This window comes from Pseudopipra pipra, chromosome 3, assembly GCF_036250125.1.
Source record: "Pseudopipra pipra isolate bDixPip1 chromosome 3, bDixPip1.hap1, whole genome shotgun sequence".
Taxonomy (NCBI): Eukaryota; Metazoa; Chordata; class Aves; order Passeriformes; family Pipridae; genus Pseudopipra; species Pseudopipra pipra.
The window spans coordinates 94,725,741-94,750,240 of NC_087551.1; the positions used below are offsets into that span (position 1 = coordinate 94,725,741).

The window sequence follows — 24,500 nt, forward strand, 5'->3', positions numbered from 1 at the left end:
TTTGCTGGTTTTTATTGTACTACTTTATTATGCAGTTGATTTTATTTTTATTTCAGTTTTAATAAAGATCCCCATTTTTATACAATTTTTGTTATTTTTAATGGAGCTTTTATATAAATTATTTCAATGCTCTATTTTTTAAGATGTCTGCAATTCAGGCAGAAGTATTTTTGTCTACACAGAGAAAGTCACTGAGATGATCAGCTTTTCTATTCAACACATTTTAGTATCTTTATTTCATTTCAGTTATATTACTGGTAAGTCATTAGATTTCAAAATATTCAGTACTTTCTTTCTTAGGGGTAAAATGAAAATTTTTAACTGTATACAGCTGCAGGAAATAACTGCCAAGTGTAGTTGTCCTTTTAAAATCCTATTTATATCTTCAAGTGATTTGTATTCATCAAAGGAGAAATGTCACCAGCTAGCATTATTACTTTTAGTGGTTTCATTTTACTGTGCAGTGAATAAAATTCCTTTAAAAGAAAGGGACAAAGCTGGAGGGGGGAGGGTTAGGGTTTGGGCATGTATTTTCTGAAAGCTCTTTTCACTTGCTTCTTATTAGAGTAAACAGGAAATATGAAGAATTTCCATTAGTTCCTTTTGAGTAGCAGCACAACAAGTTCAAATGAAAAAGATAAACCTGTGTACAGTGTATTTATTTGAGTATGAGAAACATCATTAGCACTAGAACAAAGTTGAAAAGTTCTGTGTTTATGTGTGTGTATGTATACATTCTGATTTTACATTGTCAGTATCTATGGTTTCTATATTTTCTATAATATTTTAATATTTTGTCACATGGAAACCTAGAGCTTGACCATAATAAGTTTTTTTCATAAGTTTTATTTTAACACAATCTACATGAATAATACACATAATGGGAAAGACTTACTCCCAACAATGATTTCTTTATTGTCATAAGAAAATTAGATTAAAAGATTCACTACTTAAGCAAAACAGTGCAAAACCTTTAGAATAGGGATGCTTCAGAACTCCAGAATGTTCTGAAGTAGTGCATCAAATTTGGCTTTTGTCCCTATTACATTTTTAAGTATGCAGGGAAAAAAGTTTTTCTTTTATTTGTATTAGTAGGAATATAGCAAATGATATGCATTTTTAAGGTCTCATACAGATCAGATGTGTATCAAAATGCATATACGTATATATATAATTATTTATTACAACTTTCAACATGAAGTAAAAAGTAGGTTCTAAAAGTTTTATTGAAAAATTAAGATTTTTCTTCTGGCAGTTAAGAATTCTGAGTAAGTATATCCTAATTTTTTTTCTTAAATTTCCTGCATAAATATCAACAACAAATCCAGAAGGGAAACAAACAAACAAACAAACTAACCAAAACAACAGAAAAACCCAAAACCCTAAAAGAGTTCAACCAGCAAGTGATTCTCTGGATGAGTGTCTTTCACTTAGATGCTAACCTGCCTATTTTTCTTCTAACAGCAATCACATGTGGACATCCGGGGAATCCAGCTCATGGAATGACTAATGGCAGCGAGTTCAATTTAAATGATGTTGTCAATTTTACTTGCAATGCTGGATACTTACTTCAGGGTGCTTCTCGAGCACAGTGCCGGAGCAATGGGCAGTGGAGTAGCCCTTTACCCAACTGCCGAGGTAAGAAACTCTTACATTCTTTGTTCTCTACTTATTTCAGGCATGATCCTCCTTTACCCTGCCTTCAAAATACCAGGATATACTTCATAAGCCTGACCTTTGGGAACTTATTGCCATCTTTATTTGAGTTTTTTCCTTTCTACATTGGAAATTTTAGTTAGGGCTGGGAATTGAGGAAGCCTAGGCTTTTCAGTATTTTACCTTAAAGTCCTGACTGCAATCCCTAGCATTTAGTTTATAAACATATAAAGTGAACTTTGTATCAGAAAAGTTATATTACCTTAATAAATCACAGTTGGCTGTCTAGTATGAACTAGGTGCATTTTAGTATACTTTCCATAAACGATTGATTACTCCTATTAAAACATAGTTATGCAGTTGAATATTTATGCATTAAAGCACTATTAATTTTTCTGTATTTCCTAGAAATATCTGAGATATGTTCATAACTTTTGTACTTGATTTTTCTTTCCCCACAAAAAAAAAAGTAAGATTTAATTCTGATTGGTTTTCTTGCAAAGACTTATCTGAGCTTAATTACTGGTATGCTATGGGTAAAATAGACATGTTTGAGAGATCAGAATGAAGCAAGTGGTTTGTGTTATGAGAAAATGTGTATCAAATGTACATATTAGGGATGGACAAAGAGAAACCATTTTAAAACACAATCTAGAATTCTCAGATTGATTTATTTACCCAGATGCAGTAATGTAATTAAGAATAAAAGGGAAGCAAGTCTCTGAAATTAGCCTGTTTTCACTCCTTCCATTATGACAACTGTTTTAATTTCTTTTCTTTAACTTTTGGCTATCATTGCAGAATACGGACATAATATCTAGTCTTTGCTCTGTTCCACCAATATCTTTATCAGACACCTACAATCTGTTCACTGGTTTGTTGTTTCAATGTCATATGCCCCAAAATAGCCTCTACTGGTGTAGTACATGCTTTCTCAATGCTGAATCCAATAAGATATCGTACATTATTTTCTTCTAAATCACTGAGGCAGACTGAATATCTTCTGACTATGAAATAGATGCAAATTGACAGAGAGGTGAAAGGCAAGACATGAGGTGAATCATGTAAAATATACTGAAAGCTCTCAACAGCCTGGAGAAAACGTCCTGAGATACTTTATATCCTTCAGTGCTTTATTCTTGAAGGCTCCAGAAGGAAATGTAGGTTCTAATTTATGGCTCTAATTTAAAAATGTTGTTCCTGGTCATATTCAAAGCTGGAATTGTCTGGGTTCATTTACAAATTTTAATAAGTGCTAATTTCCAAATATGTAAACCAAAACCGTATTAAAAAATGCTTAGTGTCTGGAAAGAATGTGATTATTATGCCTGCTATGGAACATGCAAAGAACACAAAAATTTCTCCAGAAATGCAGTGGCTAGTAAGCTTTTCTTGAGTATTTTCTTTCACAGGAAAAATGTTCAATCAATGTAAGTATGCTTTTTGTTCTTTGTAACTTGTCCTTTATGGGCTAAAGGAAATTGCAGTCAGCGAAGTCATGCTAAAGATACAAACATTGGGACTAATAAGAAGTTAACTTCAGCTATTGTACCTTTATTATCTCCACCTGTTGGTTTATTAAAAATCTTATTGTATTACAGTTGTTGTTCCTAAGAATAATAATTATCTTTGGTGATTAGCTCATCATATTGTTTCAGAGCTGGCTGATGCAATTTCAAGCTCAGTGTGTGTGGAATTAGATCTTTCATTCTCATTAAAACAATAAAGAGATGGCAATTCCCTCAGTCACTACCCTCAGAATTTATTCAAGTGAGTTAACTAGCATAGCAATATAATTATTGGAACAGAGAAACAGGAATTAGCAAACTGTTTCTATTTAGGCTCGTGTATTTTTTTCCCTTTCATACTGCTTTGTTTTGCTAGACTTTAGTGAACGAACTCCTCCATCTCATCTGTGAGGCATTTGAGATTTTATTTGTTGAAAACACACACTTTTACACTTATCCTGTAGATGCAGCCTGAATCTGCTCTGTTTGACTGTCAGAGGGAGAGATTGAGTAGCTTTGCTGAAGCTCAAGCCCATTTACAATCTGAGTTATTCAACTATTTACACTGAACTCTAGTACATTCCTTAAAAGGAAAACAAATCAAAGTGAAAGAGGAAAAACAATGCAATGACTGAGAAGATTTAAAAAATAAGAACCCAAGAATTAGAACACTTACAGTTACTACAACATTTCAGTTGTCTCTCCTGTCCACTTTTATTTTCCTTTTTTAATTTATCACATGAATTTGTGTTTGATATAGGCCAATTTATGGTCTGAAATCTTGTTTAGGGAGATTGGTTTTCTGAAAGGAGTGCGTATTAGAGATGCAACTCTGCCAAGATCCATTCACTTAACCATGGGAAACTCCTACCAGAACAGTGACCCAGAGTTCCTCAGTTGAGTATCTACAGTTTTGTCTATTCTCATGCAGGTGGTGTAAACCTGGACTTTTGCTATTCACTCAGTGTTTCTTCACTTCATTCTTCCCTTCACTTAGTATTTCTTTCTCTATAGCAACATATATTTTTCAGTGAGTGTCTTGTATCTCTTCCATCACAAACTGTGAGGATCCAGTTAGTTTTGCCACTTCCCCTTTTGTTCCCCCTTCCATGCACCCCGTGAGAGCCTAGAGCACTTTGCTAGCTGGCAGTCACCAGCTGTAGCTGCTCATCTCAGGAACTGAGTTTAACTGATTTAAACTGTTTGAAAAAGATGTCATGAAGTTTACAAATTCTCTAAGAAACCTAATTTTGGCTTCTAGAGAGGAATATACTGTCTAAAGTAAAAATAACTGTTGTAAATATGTTTGTACACCAAAAGATATTCAGTTGTTGCATAAAGGGAATAGTAACTTCAGTTTAAGCATGTCAGTGTTAGAGTAGTTCTATACCACTGACCAGCTACATGCATCTCTGATCTAGAAATTTGGGAGATTCTTACTTCTTACTTACATTTAAAATGTTCTATTGTCTAGATAATTGGTATTGTTTCTTTTTTTAAGCTAGCATAGTGAGTTGTCCTTGTAATTGGTATGTAGCAGTTTCTCTCTGCTGTTCCTTTCTTCTCACTTTGTTTTTCTTCTCTGGTGTCCATTTTCCACAGGGCTGCAGAGATTATCTACTCCTTTATGCACCGCTCTCTCTTCTAAAATCAGTGTTCCCTTTGTTGCTTTTCACTTTTCTTATTTTTTTTTTTTTTTTTTTTTTTATTTTTGTGTGTGTGGCCTCCTCTCTGGTGTATTTTGCCCTTTCCTAAGTACATTTTCGGGAAACACAAAGTTCCCACATGGACTCAACTGTGATTTGAAGAGAGATCGAGGGTTGGGGTTATTCAGCCTAGAGGAGAGAAGGGGAATCTTGCTAATCATCTACTCTTATCTAAGGCAGAGTGTGAAAAAAGAGGGCTAGATTTCTCACTGGTGCCCACTGCAAGGACGTGATGCAAAAGGCACAAAATAAAACATAAGAAAAAGCTTCTTAAATGTGAGAGTGGTAAAACACCCAAACAGATTTCCCAGAGACGTTGTGGAGTGTCCATTCTTATCGGCATTCAAAACCTGACTGGACAAAGCCCTGGGCAAAATCTTTAGCTGTCCCTTCCAAGTTCAAGTATTCTGTGATTCTGTACAATTTATGACTAAAGACTACATATACACCAACTATATTGCTTAATGAATTGGTTAGAACTTCACTAAAGCAAGTAATAGCACTTCTTTTGACATATGACTTTACTTATAAAATTGCCTTTTATTTAATGGGAGGAAAATATTTGTTCTAAAGTTCATTGTTATTGATGAATCATGAATTTGTGTACAAAGAAAGTAAATCTTTCAGGTCCTTAAATATTCTGCTGGGAAAGGACTGATGTTCCTAGCAAAACTGTGTCATTTAATCCAACAGAGATTTTGCATATGACCTTTCTTTCGAACCTCACTTGAGTTCACCTGAGTAAATAATGAACTTGGCTTCACTTAGTTGAGACTCTATATGAAGTACTACAAATTAAAGATTGCTGCTTGAAGCTATTGAAGAAGTTTTGTTTTATTTTATTTTATTGTATTTTATTTTATATTAATGTTGCAACTGAGCTACCATACATGCACAGTATACCTTGATACTTACAGAAAATAAATCTGGGCAGTTCTTAGGTACCCCTTTGCAATGATACATTGCTTCAATCTGTTGTGTCAGCAGCAGGTTAACCAATTAACTATGGGTAAGAAGTTTACCAAGGAAATTAGATGAGGTTTCTTGGCTGACAAAAAAGCAATGCACACAAAAGATCATTTATGCTGCTTCTATGAAACAAAGGATTTCAATATGTTTGTACACTGAAAGCATTGAACTGCTTTGCAGTGATATTTCCCTCTATTCCAAAATGCTGTTATTTTGGTAATTTAAGAATTATTTAATCTGTTCTATTTGACTGTTTTGGTTCAGCAAGTGAGACTTTTAATGTCTAAAAATGTATTCATTTTTTTAATATTGGATTTGGACCTGTGCTCTGAGGTAACACGATCTTTAAAATACCTATGCCTCGGAAAAATTGTGTTCCCACTGTTTCTGTCGCAAGCGAAAAAATGGCATATTGTGATGTTCAGGTACTTTGTGAGATAGAAACTCCAAATTTTTTGAATTATTTAAACAATAGTATCTGTTTTAAATTTTATATTTAATCCTCTTGATATATTTAGTATTTTTTAAAGATTTACAGTAGTCTTGTCTGGAATGTCAAGGTTATTGAAGTATGATTTTAAACTCATAATTTGTGAGATAGAACATTTTCCTCTCTACATGGACTCTACCCTTATTTATTTGATAAAGAATAGATCAAGTAGTCAGTTGCTTGCCTTTAAACTGGAATCAAATGGCATCAGAAAATTTCCAATACCCAAATCTCTGTTCTTTTCTGCAAACCTGCCTGAGTAGGACTTGGTAAGCCTGAATGTGCTGTGCCAGAGGATTTAGTAAGAAAATACTAAATCCTAAACCAAGTATGTTCAGTGTGGATTTTTTTTTCATTAGTAGTTTGGAACCACTTTCTATTTTGTCTTTGGAAGCACAGAAAGACAATCTCTATGCTTTCTAATTTTCATTATGACAACCACCAAAATGAGAACTGAATCAGATGGTCTCATCAGGGCTCTGCACTCCTGATTGTGCTGCAGGTCATTTTTCCATGTATTATACTACCATATTAAACACCACACTTAACCACATCTTCTAGAATGCAAGTATTTGCAAGAACAAGATTTTCTTGTTAGGATTTCTTTGCTTTGGCATTGGATAGACTGGCCTATCACTTGCTGCCTGTATTAAGGCAGAGTCATACCTTTTATCTTCTTATAAATGAGATTTAAGAGCTTTTTTCCTATGAAAAATATGCTTCTTAAAACTGGAAATATTTTGCTCAGAGGATCTGTTTGGCAAAGTTGTGAAGGTGTGTGTTAGCTCACATTCTTCAGTCTCTATCAGTAAGTTCAGGCTATTTATTAGTAATAAAGAATTCAAGTCTCTATTTATACTGCTTTTGTGCTGATTTTCTTTATCTCATTACTGATAGTTTCTTGAAAAGTTTAATTAGACTTTTTTGTCTTATCAAGAATCTAGTATCTACAAGGAATGCCCAATTTTATTGTGCTTTCTTTAGTGAGTATATAATTTGAACCATCATTCTTTCACTGACAAGAAAAATAACCTTTCTGATGGCAGCTGATAGAAAGGTGGGAGAGGTTGAGACTGATGACCAATTCTTCTCATCCCTAGACAAAGCAGCTTTGAATTTAAGCAATTTTTCATCTATGGTGGTATCGAGGATTCATATAAGCTGAGAAATGTTTTGTTCAGTTTTGTTTTTCCAAAGTCAGAGGCCTTTGTTGTGGCTTTTTTATACTTTAAATGTCAGAGATAAGTAATCCATTCATGTTAATAGCATGTTGATATCCTTCAGAAGGATAATTAGCAATAAGTTTCCTAAATAAAGAGATGAGGTGCCATGGGAGATGCTATGAATTTTCTGAGATATTTAGCTGAATTTGGCAGAGATGACACACAACTTAAAATTATTTCTGCACCTCTCTGAAGGGAAATCTGCCTGGAAATCAGGCAAAGACACCTCAAAAGGTAGTAGAAACATCTTTTGAGGCAACTGAATAGAGTTCCTCTTCCATGTGAAAAACAATGCTCTGATTAAGAAAAAATATAAAAAGACTTTAAGACATGACCCCGGAGTTTCTACTATTCTGACAAAAGTTATTGTGTTGATACTACTTGTACGTAGATGCCCACAAATGAATTTGCATATAGACAAAACATGTAGAGGAAAATAATAGGTAAGTATTTTATCTTTCTGATCAATTTTCTATTGTAATACCTGGCAAAATCTGAGAAGTTATCATTCTTGGGTATTGCTGACTTTGAATTGAACTTTACTAAAATTCCATTTACTGGCAATTTTGTCACTATGCTTGCATAAGCACTGCTTTCAAAAGAAAGAACTTGTCATAAAGTCAGAGTGAATTCTCTATTCTTTATTCTCTATTCTGTATTCTTTATTCACTGAGTGTCAGTCCCTATATATGTTCTAGATACCAACATCAATGCAATACTTTTCAAATAAAAAAAGTTTAAAAATACTGTTGATCAGATATGAAACTTTATAAAAGAAACTTAAGATTGTTTCTGTCATGAAAGAAGAAAAAAAGAGTGTGAACAAGAAATGAAAACTGTGAATTATGTACTTTTTTGATATTCATTCAACTTTTTAACAGAAAGCTGCCCTAAAGGACTCTGACATGGTCTTTTCACTTCTTTGTCCTCAAGGGTTTGAATCTACTCAGTGTGAGATTCCAAAGTTATCAGGGCAGACTTGAAGCATTCTCCAGCTTTTCTCAGAAGACTAAACCGAGACTGCCAGAATTCATTTCCCATGTAACCCTTGACAGGTGTCATTGAGAGAAAGCAATCTCCGTCTGCTCTCACTGTGATTTACAACTGAGTCCCCAGGGTGAAAGGCAATCAGGGAAAATACTGCCCTAGTTCTGTATGCCGACCAACTCAAACTCTTTTCTAAAGTACTCCTTACTGCAGACCTTCTTAGCAACAGCACACTTGTGTATATATTTAAAAATCTATAGCTGATCTTAAATGGCACGGCAGGCATAATTTTGTTTGCTCTTTAACTTGAGGGGCAATATTCTCTTGCATAATCATTTGATAAGACTTCATATAGGATGCAAGAATTTTGTTGCACAGAACACATGCTTAAATTATGCATTCGGTGACTATTCTGTTTTTCATTCATCACTAATCTGTCTAAACAAATACTACTGGTACAAGAATGAGAACTCTGTATCACACAGACAAATTGATACTTTGGGACTGCAGTATAGTCCTTGAACATTCCATATTTCTGGTTTGCATGGAGTATTAGGTTTTTCAGTTCTCCCTATTGACTTGCAAAGATAGTTTTGTTAGAATTGCTTTTTGGTAGCTTTAGGCCAGCATATCTTCATGCAACATATCTTCATCTTTCTAATACTGACTTTCCATAAGCTGACTTAGCACGCTTACCTGTTAAACATCACAAGAAACTAAGCCTGACAAACAGAATGAATCTTGTCCTGTAGCTTGGGAAAAAAAATCAGTAATGTGTGTCCTCATGCAAATTTCCTCTAGTTTTTTGTATTTGTTAATGAAATCTCACTGTAAAAATGTATACACTACTTAAGCTACACATGCCGAATTTTTAGTACTATAGTCCTGACCTAAAATAAATGTGGATGATACTAAATACAGGCTACTAAACATGCACCTATACTGTGGATCTATGTGAGTACAGCAAGGAGTCCTAGTTGCACCAGGATAAAATATCTAATGCAGAAAAATTTTGAATATGATTGATATATTCATAAATGATATTAATTCACATTTGGACTATTGGGGTAGGAGTATATTATTTTTCCAGAGGATTCTTATAGTCATAAAACACAATTCCATACTTTTTACCCATATAGAGATTATTTAAAGAAAGAGCTGCTCTTACTGGTATAGTTGCTAAAATAGGTAGATATCAGTAGAATAGAAAAGTGCTATTTTGATGCAGTTACTTTTTGATATGCAGTTTCATTGAAAATTGGTGTACTGATTAGAACATGGGCATAGATCTCAGAAGATCTGAGTTTAGTTCTGTGCAGTTGAGTACAGCTGAGTACAGTTCAGTACAAATATTCCATATAACCCTGAATATCAGCTTTTGATATGATGGATCACAATGCTGATATTGTGTTATTGTGAAGTTGGGAATCAAATTACCATATAATAGCAGTTTTAGCTAATAGAATTATTTTGAAATATTCATTTCTGCATTTGAAATTAAATCTATCTGTATTTTTAAACTGAAGAGTGCTCTGGCATGGGAGCTTAATTGCCTCTACTTATTTAGAAGGTTCTCCAACAAGTTTTTCATCTGATCCAAGTACCACATTCATAGGAATTGTTTGGAGCATGGTTCAGGGGCTAATATAGACAGCAGGACCATTCCTCATGAGTGGTTCAGAGAAATTCTCCCTAGTCTGGAGAGTAGCAGAGCACAACAGCATAGACATAGCGACCGTCTACTGGCTTTATGCCAGAGGACAAGTGCAGGCAATTCTTTACTTTGCATTGATACAGATGTAGATTCAAATGTTTCAGAATGTATATACATATGTGGAAAAAATTGAGTTTAGGGATATGTTTCTACAAGGCAACTTATAACTACGCAGAGAATGCAGGCTACTTTCAAAAGCAGAAGCTTTACAATGGCACCTACACAGCACTACACCACGTGCAACTGCTTAAGAAACAGGGTTAATTGGGATGCAGCATGTGGTGCTTCTGGGAACTGTGCTACTTTCTGTAAGAAAGAATTGCACTGTGAATACAGACATATGAGCTCATTCAGACCTTGGTTAGTATTTTGGTAAGGCTTCCTGTCAGTGTACTGTACATTTTACAGACTTTCACATGCATCCTGTGTTACAATGGTAGTTATATTCCCAGTGAAAGAATTAGACTTAGCTGATAGGGACTAGTAATCATTGAAAAAAAGCAGTAACAAAGAATGTGTAATGTTATTTAAACTATATACTAATTTACTTTTAATTTGGGTTCATTCACATAAAATTACGTAGAAGAATGATAAAATATTCTTCCAATTTCCCTTTTGTCTTTGAACTTGTATGTCCAAGACTATTACAAGTACTGGAGTAAAATCCTAGTATTACTTTCAAAGCAAAAAAATCTAAAGACTTACTTAGAGTCAACATATCTGATATTTAAGCCAAATAAAACCCACAAAGGATATCATATGGACCACAGTCATGAGCTGCTGGTAAAGTAATGAAAATAATTGTGACACTTATAATATTGTTATTATGCATGAGTAATAATGAATACTGTTTGTCCTACAGTGGTGAACTGTTCTGATCCTGGCTTTGTGGAAAATGCAATTCGGCATGGACAGCAGAATTATCCTGAAAGTTTCAAATATGGAACAAGTGTGGCATACCATTGCAAGAAGGGCTTTTATCTGTTGGGTTCATCTGCACTGACCTGTAAAGCTAATGGATTATGGGATAGATCATTACCAAAGTGTTTGTGTAAGTATTCATTCAGTTGGATTAGTATTAAAGAGTGCTGCATGATTTCAAATCATGATAAACAAAAAAAAAAGTGTAACCATCTGTTGAAGAAAAAAATTGAACTCTAGGATCAACATATTGCAAATTGTGTGTCTCACTAAGAAAACATTAAGACAAGATATCATGCAACTTGCCATTATTAAAAATGTGTTTACAGGGAACTGTGGAAATATTATTTCTAATACCAGAAAGTTAACATTAATTTCCCTTTTTGGTGAATTGTTAAGATATCTGAAAACAACTAGGAAAATCTAAAATTATTATTTGTATGTTATAATTTAGATTTATAGTCTAAGACCATTAATGCCTCTATCAGATGATTTTTTTTTCAGACTTATTGAAATGTATGCGTGAGAACAAATCTGTGAAATGTTGTGTAGAAAAATTTTGCTCAAGAGAGTCTTTTCATAACATCACTACATACTTTCTCAATCATTTTTTCCTCAGAGAGGGAGGAAATTTTCTGGTTTCCTATAATCTGGTTTCCTATAATCAATTCAGTGAGCTGCAGATCTTTAAAGAAAAACAGTTTGGCTGACTAATTTCCATTGAGATATTTTTCTTCTCTGGTCACTATTAATGTGCTGACATGATTTCTAATTTACAATGCAATTATAGGAAATAATAAATTAAATTGAAGTATACTTTAATGTGAAACACATCAGATTATTTTAAACTTTTGCTTTACAAATTGTGATTTTTTACTAAAATTATTTTTTATGGATTTATACCAGAGCAATAAATGTTACTAGGTTAGTGAATTTATTTCTTTGTTATGCCTGGTCTTCATACTATTATGTATCCAATATTGACATGACCCAAGCAGTTTTGTTTTGGTTTTTCACAAAAATCTGCACTTTCAATATCTGTGAATAAGAGCTATAACCTGAAAAAATGGGTTTATTCACATTTCGATAGTAAAATCATTAGGCAAAATATAGCATTTTAAATACAAAAAAGCTGTATACATTTTACACTTGGCAAGAACATTTGAGTGATGCATGCATATTCCTCACTTTTTGTATCTTAGAAAAAACCATTATGAAAGTCCGTGGCCCAAATCTGTCAGTAATCCCTTCCTACTTCCAAGACTGGAGTTTCAGTGTGAAGAGATGCTCCTTATGCGAGCGGCAAAAGAGGATGGAGTATCTAAATCACCTAGAATACCTACCCATCTTTCCACATCAAGTGTTTTGGAAGTTTGATAGCATTTATATGACTTTCTGCTCAAAAAAGTCATAGACAGAGCTCAAGAAAAAATCATAAATATCCATCCTTTTAGAATAGGAATTCATGACCTTTCTCTGGGGACTACTGATCAAGTCCATAGGAACTTTCAAATAAGTCTGGGAGGTGCCTATATCCCTCAATCATCTACCAGATTAACTCTTGCTACTTTGCTGTTGGTGGGCTGACACACCATCTGAACCCTAAGTATCACTGGGACAAATTAAATTTCTTTCCTCTAAGGAAAATTCAATGAAATGATTAGGGCTCTTGGTGAGAGAAAAATCTGTTTATCTATTCACAGATTAAGTCACTCAGAGCTTTTTCAAGTACTATAAGAGAGATGTGGTTTTCAAAAGTTATCAGTGATAATCTCTTTTTTTCAGGTGTGATTTTTTCAAGATTGATTTTGGTGATAGGGCACAGTGCTTGGAGAGGCAGTTGAGATAAGTTTTGAACCCAAAGTAGACACAGTTTACCATAAACAATTCTAGTTCAAGAGTAAACAAATGGAAATTTCTGACATTGCTCTTTTATATGTAAGGCAATAACTACGTGTCATTGCTTAAAAATGAATCCTTCTTTTCTTCATCATAATTTGGAAAAAAAATTCATGCTACTCACTACAAATCATTATAAACCTACATTAAGGTTACCTATGTGTGATTTTATTCCATAAAATCTGATCACTCACTGCAGCTCCTTCCAGAATTGTGGCAGGACTCGCATTTCCATGGTACTGATGTAAGCTCATTAAGGTAACTGATCTGGCTGAAAATGAAACACTGTTTTTTTCTGTGGGAGTACTGTTCAGCCAGACCAGTTTCCTGATTTGGCTTACCATTTGCTACAGGAACACTTAAGCCAACCCAAGGAAAACAAGAGAAACACACAGCACTGGCCAGGACCACAAACCTTGGCAGAATCCACTGTGCAGTCAAATTGACATTATCATGGGATTTGGTATAACAGAGAAAATTTTGATATCTGTAGGAAATAGTCATCAGAAAATTTTTTTTTTTCCTAAAAAGATAATTTAATCATAGATAAATATTTTGAGTAACTTATCAAGCTGCTAAAGTTCAAATGGTCTATTTAAATGCTGTCTGTTCATGTGACTGTTTACTAAATTTATGCAAAGTTTTTCTTTGTTATTTCTTTCGTTATCGGATGACCTATTTTTTATACAAAAGGCATTAAGAATATGATTCCTTATCCACTTTAAGATGGCTTATTTTTCCTCATATAACAGATCTCAACTCCTTGTTTGCTAGTTATTATGTACCAAAACTGTTTATCTGATTTTTTTCTCAAACAAAAGCTACATATTTAACTTAACCATAAATATGATTAAAAAATTACAAAAATGTTCAGTAATCCATTTTCCTCCTGTTCTGTCTAGTGCAACACATTGCTATAGTAATAATACAGAATATTATATTTCATTGTACTGCTTAAACTGTATCTAGTTATTTTATGGATATGATAGAGCTACTTATCATTATCATATCTGTAATATGTTAGCATATTGCAACATTAACCGTATTTGGTTTATTCTTCCCTAACTGTAACTGAAATAATGTGTACTATTTGTGGGAAAGGACAGGAATGAATGAGGAAAGAGAGCTCTATATTTTCAGAGAAAGTCTGAACTGGATGGGTTAGTCTTATACGAAGTTTTACATGAAGCTTTGTGTTTAATCTTACAAATGACCGGTAAATCTATAGCAACAGCAAAACTGAAGATATGAAAGAGTTGAAATCCAGACAGAAGTGTATGTTGTGTGGAACCAGCCTTATATTTAAAGGTTATAATAAGTTCTTTTTCTGTGCAATGAAACCATAATATTGTGGTCTTTCCTTTGTTAGCCATTTCTTGTGGACATCCTGGGGTACCTGCAAATGCAGTTCTTTCAGGAGACAAATTTACATATGGCTCCATAGTTCACTATTCTTGCACAGCGGGTCGAAGGCTCATAGGAAATTCTACAAGGGAGTGCCAAGAAGATAGCCACTGGAGTGGGACCCTCCCTCACTGTTCAGGTACACATACCAGCCATTATCTGAATGTCACCTTGTCACATGAATAAAGCTTTTCTCACACATATTTCTAGCTGCAGTCAGACATTTATTTTCCAAGTATATTTTCATTTCACCAATGGCCACTCAGCTATATCATAGCCTCATTCTCTTTGTCATTACTTCACAAATTCACTCCTTAGCTAGATGCTGCCTTTATGTGCTGCAGTGTATAGAACATGTAAAACAGTACTTAAAACCAGGCTGAGTTTTGATTAAAAAGGATGCATGTATTAAATTTTATTTTTATGAACACTATTTTGTGTAAACAAAGGTTGTTTCATCAGAAAATGGTGAATAAAAACCTCCACAGCAAAGATACTAATGGTAAACATACATATTGCTCCTCTTTTCACTTAAAGAAGTATACTTTATTAGTGTTGCAATGTGCAAATACTGTAAATGTCTGGAATGTTCTTGGTGCTGTCCGGACGTACACGAACAGTTTATTCTCCCCCAGACTATGCAAATTTAGTAGAAGCCATAAACCATTTCACAGTTTTATTGAAGTGATGACCTCAGGTAAAGGTTGGCTACTGAGGACATCCAAAGTGTATTATTAGGTTTTGTAAGGGAAACAAGTCTACATGCTTCAGTATATAAGAAAACAAATACCTGACTGATTTAAGAAGAAAATTTCCTAGTGAGAAAATTGTTCATAGTTCATAACAATTGTTCATTGTTCATAACTCATTATACAATTTGCTTAGAATTCCCTTTGAACTCTTGGACGTGCCCACTGTTGGGCTGATCCAATTCAATGCAGTTCAATTCAGATTTGACCTGATTTAAATAGGTTACACCTATTAAATAGGTGTAACTTATTTAAATTCATTACTTTGAAAAAGCTCTAAATAAATGTTCATAGAAAAAGGTCCGTTTATGAGCTGATTCTGGAAGGATGGTGAGCAGAATTTGAAATATTGGGAAAAGGAAGTGAATTTAAATCACCAGTATTTCTTTTTTGCTCTATGCTGCTTGAGGAGGAAATAGTTTAGAGTCTTCTCACACTGCTGGATCTCATAGTATCTATGCCGAGACCTGAAAGGAATCTCTGCAGGACATTCATATAGTTTTCACACAAGCCTTTTCTTGCTTGTCTTAAGCCCACATTTATGTCACTTACACCTTTTTATCCAGCATAATATGCCAGATCTGAAATTGCACCAAGACTTCAAAAATTTTAAGGTCAGAGCCCTCTAATGCTGTTATCCAACACTTCTTATCAAAAGGAAAATTCTCATGCTGGTGGAAGGAAATTTTGATGGCTAATAATTGAGGCTCTTCAGATATCAGTCACAAGTATGATAGTATTTTTATAGACTCATAGATTTTGAAAACATGAAGGACCATGATACTCATCTCCTAGGGTGGGGAAAATATATCTAGTGTAACTAAAATATTGTTACTGATGCAGAATTGAATTTTCTAAGTTTAAACATGATGGGACACAATCTTGAGAGCAAGGGGATTACCTAGGAAAATGAAAATCTATCTCTGTTAGCTCAATAAAAAATAAAAACAACAAAGAAAAACTATCTAAAAAGCAGCCAAAGAAAACTCTAAAAAGGGTCTCATTTCTCCTAAGGTATTTAGAATTATAAAAATAACTACACTTTCCGTGTTAGATATTCAGGAGATGACTCCATCAAAATCCAATATGAATAATTTGTTGTCATAATGTCAGTGAAAGAATGATTGTGCCCAGGATGGCTGAGAACTCTAAATGGTTTTGTGCATGTTTAAAACCTGTAGTCTGTTTCTGCATGGGATTTATTCTTTGTGATATATTAATATATGTTTGAATGCATGATGGTTCTATGATGGTATAAATATGATCTCAGGGTTTGTTGTCACCTGTTTGTATCTTATGAATTAAGCCATAGTTGAGATTGTTGTTTAAGATGACTCACACTCATTTTTCAATAATGATAAGTAGCCTTCTACATTGCTAAATAAAAAAGGGTCTAGACCTTCATAGTACTGTAACTACCTTTGTCTATACCCTTGGACTATAAAATTGCATGGTCCCAGTTCAAATTTTATCCAAGTCAAAGCTAGGTGTGTCCAAGAAAAAAATAAATCTATAGTTATTCATTTGTAATAATTCCCTCAGCAAAGTCCTAAAGCAAACTGACATCATAAGATTTTCAGAATCATAGATCATTCTACCCTGAGCAATTCCTTTCCATTCACAAGCCAAAGTAGTGCCACATAGTTGTTTCATGCTGTAAACATGCCACAGTGGTAGCCTGAGTCACAGTCCCCATGTTATTTCACACATTTTAAGCAGACAGAAATGTCTGTGAAATAGTAATGTCTTAGAGTAAGTGGAAGAAGACAGCATCCAGAGGCCACATCTAGACTGCTGCTTTAACAGTGCCAGGGAACAGGTCATAGAAGCTAATACTTGATCACTGGGACCATTACACTCTTAGAATTGTTCCAGGAATATTTTCAGCCCTAGCAGCCCTTCAAACAATGTGCAAATACTTCACAAGTTTGTGTATGCCAGAGATTATTCTCAACTGTCAATTTGGATACAGCCACCCTGTCTTGGAAAGTGAGTTTTACCATATAGATGTGGACAGAATATACCAGTTGACTTCAAGACACTCACACTGTTTACAAGCATGTATTTAGACCAGGAAATCTGGGTCCAAATGCTGTAGGGCAGAGTAACAAGAACAATCTATTCTAGAAGAACCTAGCACTAAATGAAGTTGACACAATCAAAGACCACAAGTTAGCCTTGAATTCAGGAAGTGTGTCTTGGCCTTCTTTTATGAGAAAGCATGATTGTATCCACTCATATTTGCTATAATTAAAACCTTATAATGCACACATAATCATATTTTCTGACTTTGGAAAATTTTAGTTTTTAAATTAAATATTTGAGTGTTCTCAAAGATTTGCTATGGTTATTCCCTTGTTCATGATTTTGTCCTTCATATGAGAGGGGTGCCCTTGATGAAAAACCTATGTAAGAATATACAGACTTGAACCTATTAAATTATTTCCATAGATTTTGAAAAAAAAAAAAACAAAACAAAAAAAAAAAAAAAAAAAAAAAACAACACCAAAACCAAAAACCAAACCCCATAGTTTCAATAGAATTTGAGTCTAGACATATAATTTAAAAATGGAGAAAAAAGGATAATGTTGCTATGAACTGCAATTTAGACATAAAGGCATTTAGGAGATATACAATTTTAGGCCAAAATGTATAATAAATTGTTGATACTGAGACCGTGCTTCATTAACCATGTTGTATATCATTTCCTGTAGCAGCCACTTTATATGGCATAGTAGTTGGCTGGTTCATTAGACCCATGAAGACATCTTTAAAAAGTCTGTCTTGCAGCACCTTATTTATCTTTTTAATTTGTAACCAATATTTACATAGAAATTTAAAGCATAAGGAGAGTTATGAGGTGTCCTTTTCATTCTTGACAGGTGCCAGTGTGGATATATGTATTTCAAATGCATTTCTTAAGAAACTTGAATATGGTTCTCCTCACTCATGCTGTTATCTAATTCTTGTTATTAGAAGTTATTACTAGGACAGAAGTTGAACAGTAGAGTACAATGTGTAGGAAATATAATTTCTGTTAAAAAGACAAGAAATTTCTTGAACTGACAAAAAGTGACAGAGGTGCTTCCCATGTCCGCATCTTTTATTTACATGACGTTTTATGTTTAGGTCTGTATTGGTCTGAGATAAGAAGTAGGGTGAAAAAGACATGTAATCTGGCTTTTGTTTCACATCCTTATACTAGGAAAAAAAGGGACTGATTATAACAGAAACCATGCAGTTAGTAGTACTGTTCACGAGAGAGTGTTGTCCCTGCCACTGCATTTGCACATAATGTCTCTGACAGTAATTCTATTATGATGTGTTTTACAGGAAATAATCCTGGTTATTGTGATGATCCAGGAGTACCAGCTCATGGGTCTAGACTAGGGGATGAGTTCAAAATAAAAAGTCTGCTACGTTTCTCATGTGAAATGGGTTATCAGCTGAGAGGATCTGCAGAGCGAACATGCCTGCTTAATGGTTCTTGGTCAGGTATACAGCCTGTATGTGAAGGTAGGTATTGATACCACTGGTATTTATCACACCAGTGAATGACATTTACTGACTTTTTATTCTTTGATTGAAAAAAAATTACACAGAAATATGCTTTCATAATGCTTTGCGGATAGGTAATATAAAAAAGTTTGCAAGCAGTTCATGTTTTTGCTTGAAAACCTAAAACCAAATTGTAAAGTTTTGGAATATATAAGAAGCTTGTGAGAAAATAATTTCAGTTAAACAATATTGAGCCTGAAAATAGATAATAGATACCAGAGTTAAATGTAAGATTAAACGAATGCTTTTGATTGAAGATATGAATATGGAGTGATAAATAAATCTGTCACTTGCTTTATAGCAATAAAATACTTTCATCTTCTCTTTCTTTGTAATATCTGTGCATCAAGTACTAAACAAATTATAAAGTTGTATTCTTAACTAAGTATAAATTAACGTATATTTCTCCACACAAGTTAAACTAATTTTTAATGAGATATTTTTATGCTACCTCTTTTTAGAGGAAATGCAACAGAATATTTCTGAAAATTGCATTTTAAAATAAGATAAAAAACATAATAAAGAATTTGCAATGTTTCGTTGTGCATGCAGAATCAGAAAGTAGGAATAGAAGACTTTAAATTCAGTTTTATAATGACTTCTTCCTTTCTAAGAATGTTTGAAAAGTTATGTATCTAATTCATTGGAGTTGATGAATTCTGTAGTATCTGTTTTCTCCTAAACTAAATGATAAAATAAAAGATAGGACAAAATCTTTTTAACAAATTCATTTATTTTTTCACCTAGGCATTTTATCACAGTAGCCTCATTTAATAATTGTCCTTTTATTATATTCTTCAGCACAGACTAATCTTCTGTCAGTGCAGATATCATCATAACTGTACGAAAATGGCAGTGTGCACAGGATTAGTATTTGGATCAGTATTTTCAGCGAAAATTGAAGTTTTGCAAAATCCTTTCTACTTCCCTTGCATGAAGACATTAAGTATAGCAGGACAGCAGAAGCCAGTGGCAATTATCAGCGTTTGAAATCCTGCTTTTTTTCTGCCCTTTCTTTATACTGTTTGCTTCAACCTTCAGTTTTCAGAAAAAAAAACAAAACCAAAAACAAACCAAAGAAGAAAGCCCCTTTCTTTCTATAGTCCTTCAACTGTTTCCTGTTTAGTATAAGTAAGGATGAGATTAGGAGAATACCTTTTCATTCCTACAAGTTGCAACCTACTGAATTTCTCTTCGCTATTTGACACTCTTATAAATAAAAAGTGATTAAGTCTTGATTAAAACACAGGCATTTATGTATCATTCCAAACATAAGTGATAGGATAATTTTTAATTAGTAAATAATTTTCATTTTAATCGATCATAAAATATATAAGTATTATATTCTAACTATTAGATTATTATGCTCAGGGACATCCAGCTGGTGGACATGCAGCAGGTCCAAGTCTTTCTTGTTCTGGGAGCCCAGAGCTGGACGTAGTACTCCAGGTGGGGTCTCACAAGAGCAGAGTTGTTAGGAATGTTGTTCAAAAATTTCAAAACAAAAAACTAAATCCTTCTCATGACTGTCTGGTCCACTGGAAAAAACCCCACCACTAAGCGTCCCCAAAAACTCAATATGTAATCAAACTAACCAAGGTAAACTGTCAAATTTCAGATATATGAAGCTGAAACATAATTATTGCCTTAAAGTATAGCTACGATGCCAAAAAGATATGGAAGCCAATACAGAATGCCTGTTCATTTCTTGATTTAAAAAACAGATGGACAAGAAGACCATAATTTACTATTTATGCATGTTTATAATTGAAAGAGGAGATACCAGAACACAGGAAGAGAATACAAAAATGTTCCCAAAGGCAAAACAGAGGTACAGGTCTATCAGAAAGTCCTGAATCTTTATTCTCTCCAGTGACTGTATTGAGTGGAGTAGACCAAGCAGGGAAAACTATCTGAATCAGCAATTGAAAAAAAAAGCAATTGAAACAAATGCAAGTAAAGTGATAATATTAAGAAACAGAAATAATTCATTCAAGAATATACCTATTAAATATTTTCCTATTAAAACTTGCTATGCTTTTTTTAAAGATGAGCTATTAACCTAGTTGTTCTTGTTTGCTTTTTTTCCCCCAGTTAATCACCTCTCAGTGAAATATTGATTTTTTTTTTTTTTTAATCTTTTCTTTGCAGCTGTATCTTGTGGGAACCCTGGCACCCCAGCCAATGGTATGATAATATACACTGATGGAATATTATTCTCCAGTTCAGTCATTTATGCCTGCTGGGAAGGTTATAAAACTTCAGGGCTAACTACTAGACATTGTACTGCTAATGGGACATGGACTGGCACTGCTCCAGACTGCACAGGTCAGAAAGAAACTTTCTCCTTCTAAAGTTTTAATGTAATAAGTCATCCAGGCTTCCCACTGAAAACTTTTGTTTTGATAGATAGTATAACACATTTTTCCACATGGCTCTGTCTTGTAATACGTCAGTATTTTTATATATCTCAAGGTACATACCTTTTTAATGCATGCTAAATGTTTCCAAAATATCTTTTTAAGATGGCTACATAGGTAACTTTATTGTATTTGTTTACCTGATGAGTGTCAACATTGATAATATAATATAACTATAATATAGTAAAATTCTTTAGAATAATATTTTACTTCGGTGTTCCTCAATAGTTTCTGCTAGCTTTTTGTTTTCCTTTTTTATTCTTGTGGTTTATGAAGGTTCAGAGGATGAAGTTCTGGTAGTTCTGAATTAGATTTTGTGTAATTGGATACATTACTGTGACAGTTTTTATTGTAAGCCAAATGAGTCAGAGTTGATCAATCACCATCCTGCTAAGGATCAAGAATCAGGGAGCAGCAAGACTGGGCTATTCCATCAGGGAAAGTGAGTGGAGACCAGAGGAATGCTACAAGGCAAGCAGGGCTAGTGGCCTTGCTGACAAAGCCAGACTCACAGTACATCAGTACAGTCATATACATAAAAAAGAAAAAAAAAAGAAGAAAAAGAAGAGGAATTTCATAACTCTGCTTGAATTGCATTGCACCACCACCATTAAGCATAATGTGACAAAGATACCACTATGAAGGAAGAAAAAGTCCTTTCAAAACTATCAAAACTATCACTAACACACTGCAGTAGAGCACACCAGCGTGGGCTACTGATAAAGGAAAACAATATTTGACTATGCTATTGAAATGCCAGAGAAAGATAGCTTTCGAGATAAAAATTAGAGATTAAGTTTTTATTTTTGTGTGAAATATGTTGATCAGAATTGTTCTTGTTTTGTACACTAAAAAAAGACTTTAGCTATACATGGTTCAATGTACACATGGTTCAACGTTTGTTAAAAAAAAAAAATCTCTTTTTTTCTTTTCCTCACTAGTGATCAACTGTGGAGATCCAGGTGCATTAGCAAATGGCATTCAGTTTGGAAATGATTTCACCTTTAATAAGACAGTCAGCTATCAGTGCAATCCAGGATACTTGATGGAGCCTCCAAGTTCATCTACCATGCGTTGTGTAAAAGACAGCACTTGGAACCAGAGTAAACCGGTTTGCAAAGGTGAACTTTTGAATTTACATAGTTTACAAATGTTGTTTTGACACTATAGATGAAATTCACTAATGAGTTTCTTTATTTATGAAAAAAAATTCTCAAATGTTCTCTGGGACATTACTGTTCAAATACAATTAAAATATTTAGACAAGTATTTGTGTAGAATTTGTATTTATTTTGCACATATACTGTGGTATAATATCAGCCAAAATAGTGACATTAAGAAGAATGTAGAAACAAATCAGTGTGCAATGAAGATTGTCAGAGCGTTCAATTTAAAAAGGAGTGAATGAAGAACCCATTTTCCTTTTTGGGCCCTTTTATCTTGGATCAGATGGACAAAATTCTGCAAACCAAACTTTCTGTAAAACATTCCCTTGTTGCAAGTAGTGTAGTCATCCTAAACAGCCAAAAATATGCTTCCCACTTAACTAATTACAAGTGCTAACAGGAAGGTCATAGTGAGGATGAGGCTGAAAGGCAAATAAGGCAGCCTGGTGAAAATTGTTAGCACTACTACAGCAGCCCAGGGAGAAAATTTAACAGCCTAGGGCATCTTCTGCTTATAAAAGGCCTAGACTGCCAATTCACCTTCCAGTACTTCAATGTAATGTTTAAGTCTAGCCTACTAATTAAATTTTGGCATATCTATTCAACTGACTGCATTTTCTGTTGTAAAAATCACTGGCTGAGTGATTTTATGGTTGTGCTCTTTGTTAAAAGAAATTATATGAAAATGTAAACCTAGTCATTCCAGATTTCATCATTTCAGGCACTCTTATAAGAAGATGGAAAACAGATAATTTCTAAGGCTCTTAGCCACTAATTACCAATAAAGTTAATTACCATTGTGTGCTGAAAACCTTAGGAAATGAGCAGGTGAATGAACAAAATCATATTAAATAGTGCTGCAAAATTAGTTTAAAAGAAAATGTAAATATTTAGAATTTTACCTAGCTCAGTAACCTGTTGCCAAAAATAATCAGTAATGGGTATGTAGGGAAAAAATTTATAACTACATAAGCTATGTACTCTTTTTGCTTCTAGCAACCTTCCACTAAGAGACTTCCTAGACCCAATGGTTGTATATTTGTATTTAAATTGGTTTTCTGTCTATTACAGGCTGCTTTGTCAACACAGGTATGCTTTGTTGGAACAGAATAGCCTGAAATATCTTTTTTAGTTTCAAAAGTATGAGTATATATTATATTGTGTTTTTCTAAATCCTGTAAAATCTTAAAATTATAAATTTTATTTTCTGACACAGCTATTACTTGTGGCCCCCCTCCAACAGTGCTCTATGGGAAAGTGGAAGGATCTGATTATCGCTGGGGTGCCAGTGTGAGTTACAGCTGTGCAGAAGGCTATCAGCTGTCTAACACAGCTATTCTCTCCTGTGAAGGGCGAGGAATTTGGCGGGGAGACATCCCACAATGTTTGCGTAAGTTTTCAGGGTACAGTTGTGTTGGGCTTCACCAAAGCTACAATCAGTTGTCTTGTGCTACAGTCACAGAATCACAGTTTAAAAAGGACTCAGCTACATCAGGTAATACATGAATTACTGCAGGATTCTCCCTCCTTCTACCAAAAAACTTACCTTTGAAATTCAGTGGCTGTACCTATTTAAGGTCACGGTCTTCTTCCTTTCCCTGGAAGTCACCTCCATCTCTTTTTACCTAATTGGAACCATCACCATTTCCCTTATTGATAATCCTTTCAGATATTTTGAATTTGACTTGTGATGAGCATGACCGAAATATTCCCTTACATTTTTCCTTTTTTTTCTTCCATTTCCATTTCCGTTGACAGATGAAAACAAAGATGCTAACCCTTAAGCTCTTTGCTAAGCCTTGCACTCCTTTCTAAACAATTTTTTCTTTCTGAAGGCGAGTACATACCCTCATATCTTGCTTGTATTTGTTTTTCAGCATCTTCTAAATCTGTCAATTCATCTTCTTCAGTGCTTGAAATCTTGTCAGGACTTTGACAAACAATTTTTATTTTATCTAACTAGGGCAAAAATTTCCACCCTACTAGTCTGAGGGTGACTGATGTGAAAACTGGTTATATTTTGAAGCCTTGCAATATAGCATTGTCTACTTTGGGAGTATTTTGTCATCCAAATCTAATCAGCATTTAAGTGTCCCAATTAAGAGGTCTATTTTTCTGAGTTAAGTTTTA

The 24,500-nt window shown here is 34.0% G+C and overlaps 1 protein-coding gene across 2 annotated transcripts in view; it reads left to right on the plus strand.

Annotated features, from left to right (window-relative positions):
• The window catches only part of CSMD1 (CUB and Sushi multiple domains 1), a 1,077,872-nt gene that overhangs the window by 1,025,601 nt on the left and 27,771 nt on the right, over positions 1–24,500 (plus strand). For both annotated transcript variants that reach the window (XM_064650377.1, XM_064650376.1), the window contains exons 54-60: positions 1,465–1,638; positions 11,116–11,304; positions 14,443–14,616; positions 18,560–18,742; positions 20,936–21,112; positions 22,146–22,325; positions 23,587–23,760. In XM_064650377.1, the coding sequence (XP_064506447.1) occupies positions 1,465–1,638; positions 11,116–11,304; positions 14,443–14,616; positions 18,560–18,742; positions 20,936–21,112; positions 22,146–22,325; positions 23,587–23,760 (1,251 nt within the window). The remainder of the gene's footprint in view (positions 1–1,464; positions 1,639–11,115; positions 11,305–14,442; positions 14,617–18,559; positions 18,743–20,935; positions 21,113–22,145; positions 22,326–23,586; positions 23,761–24,500) is intronic.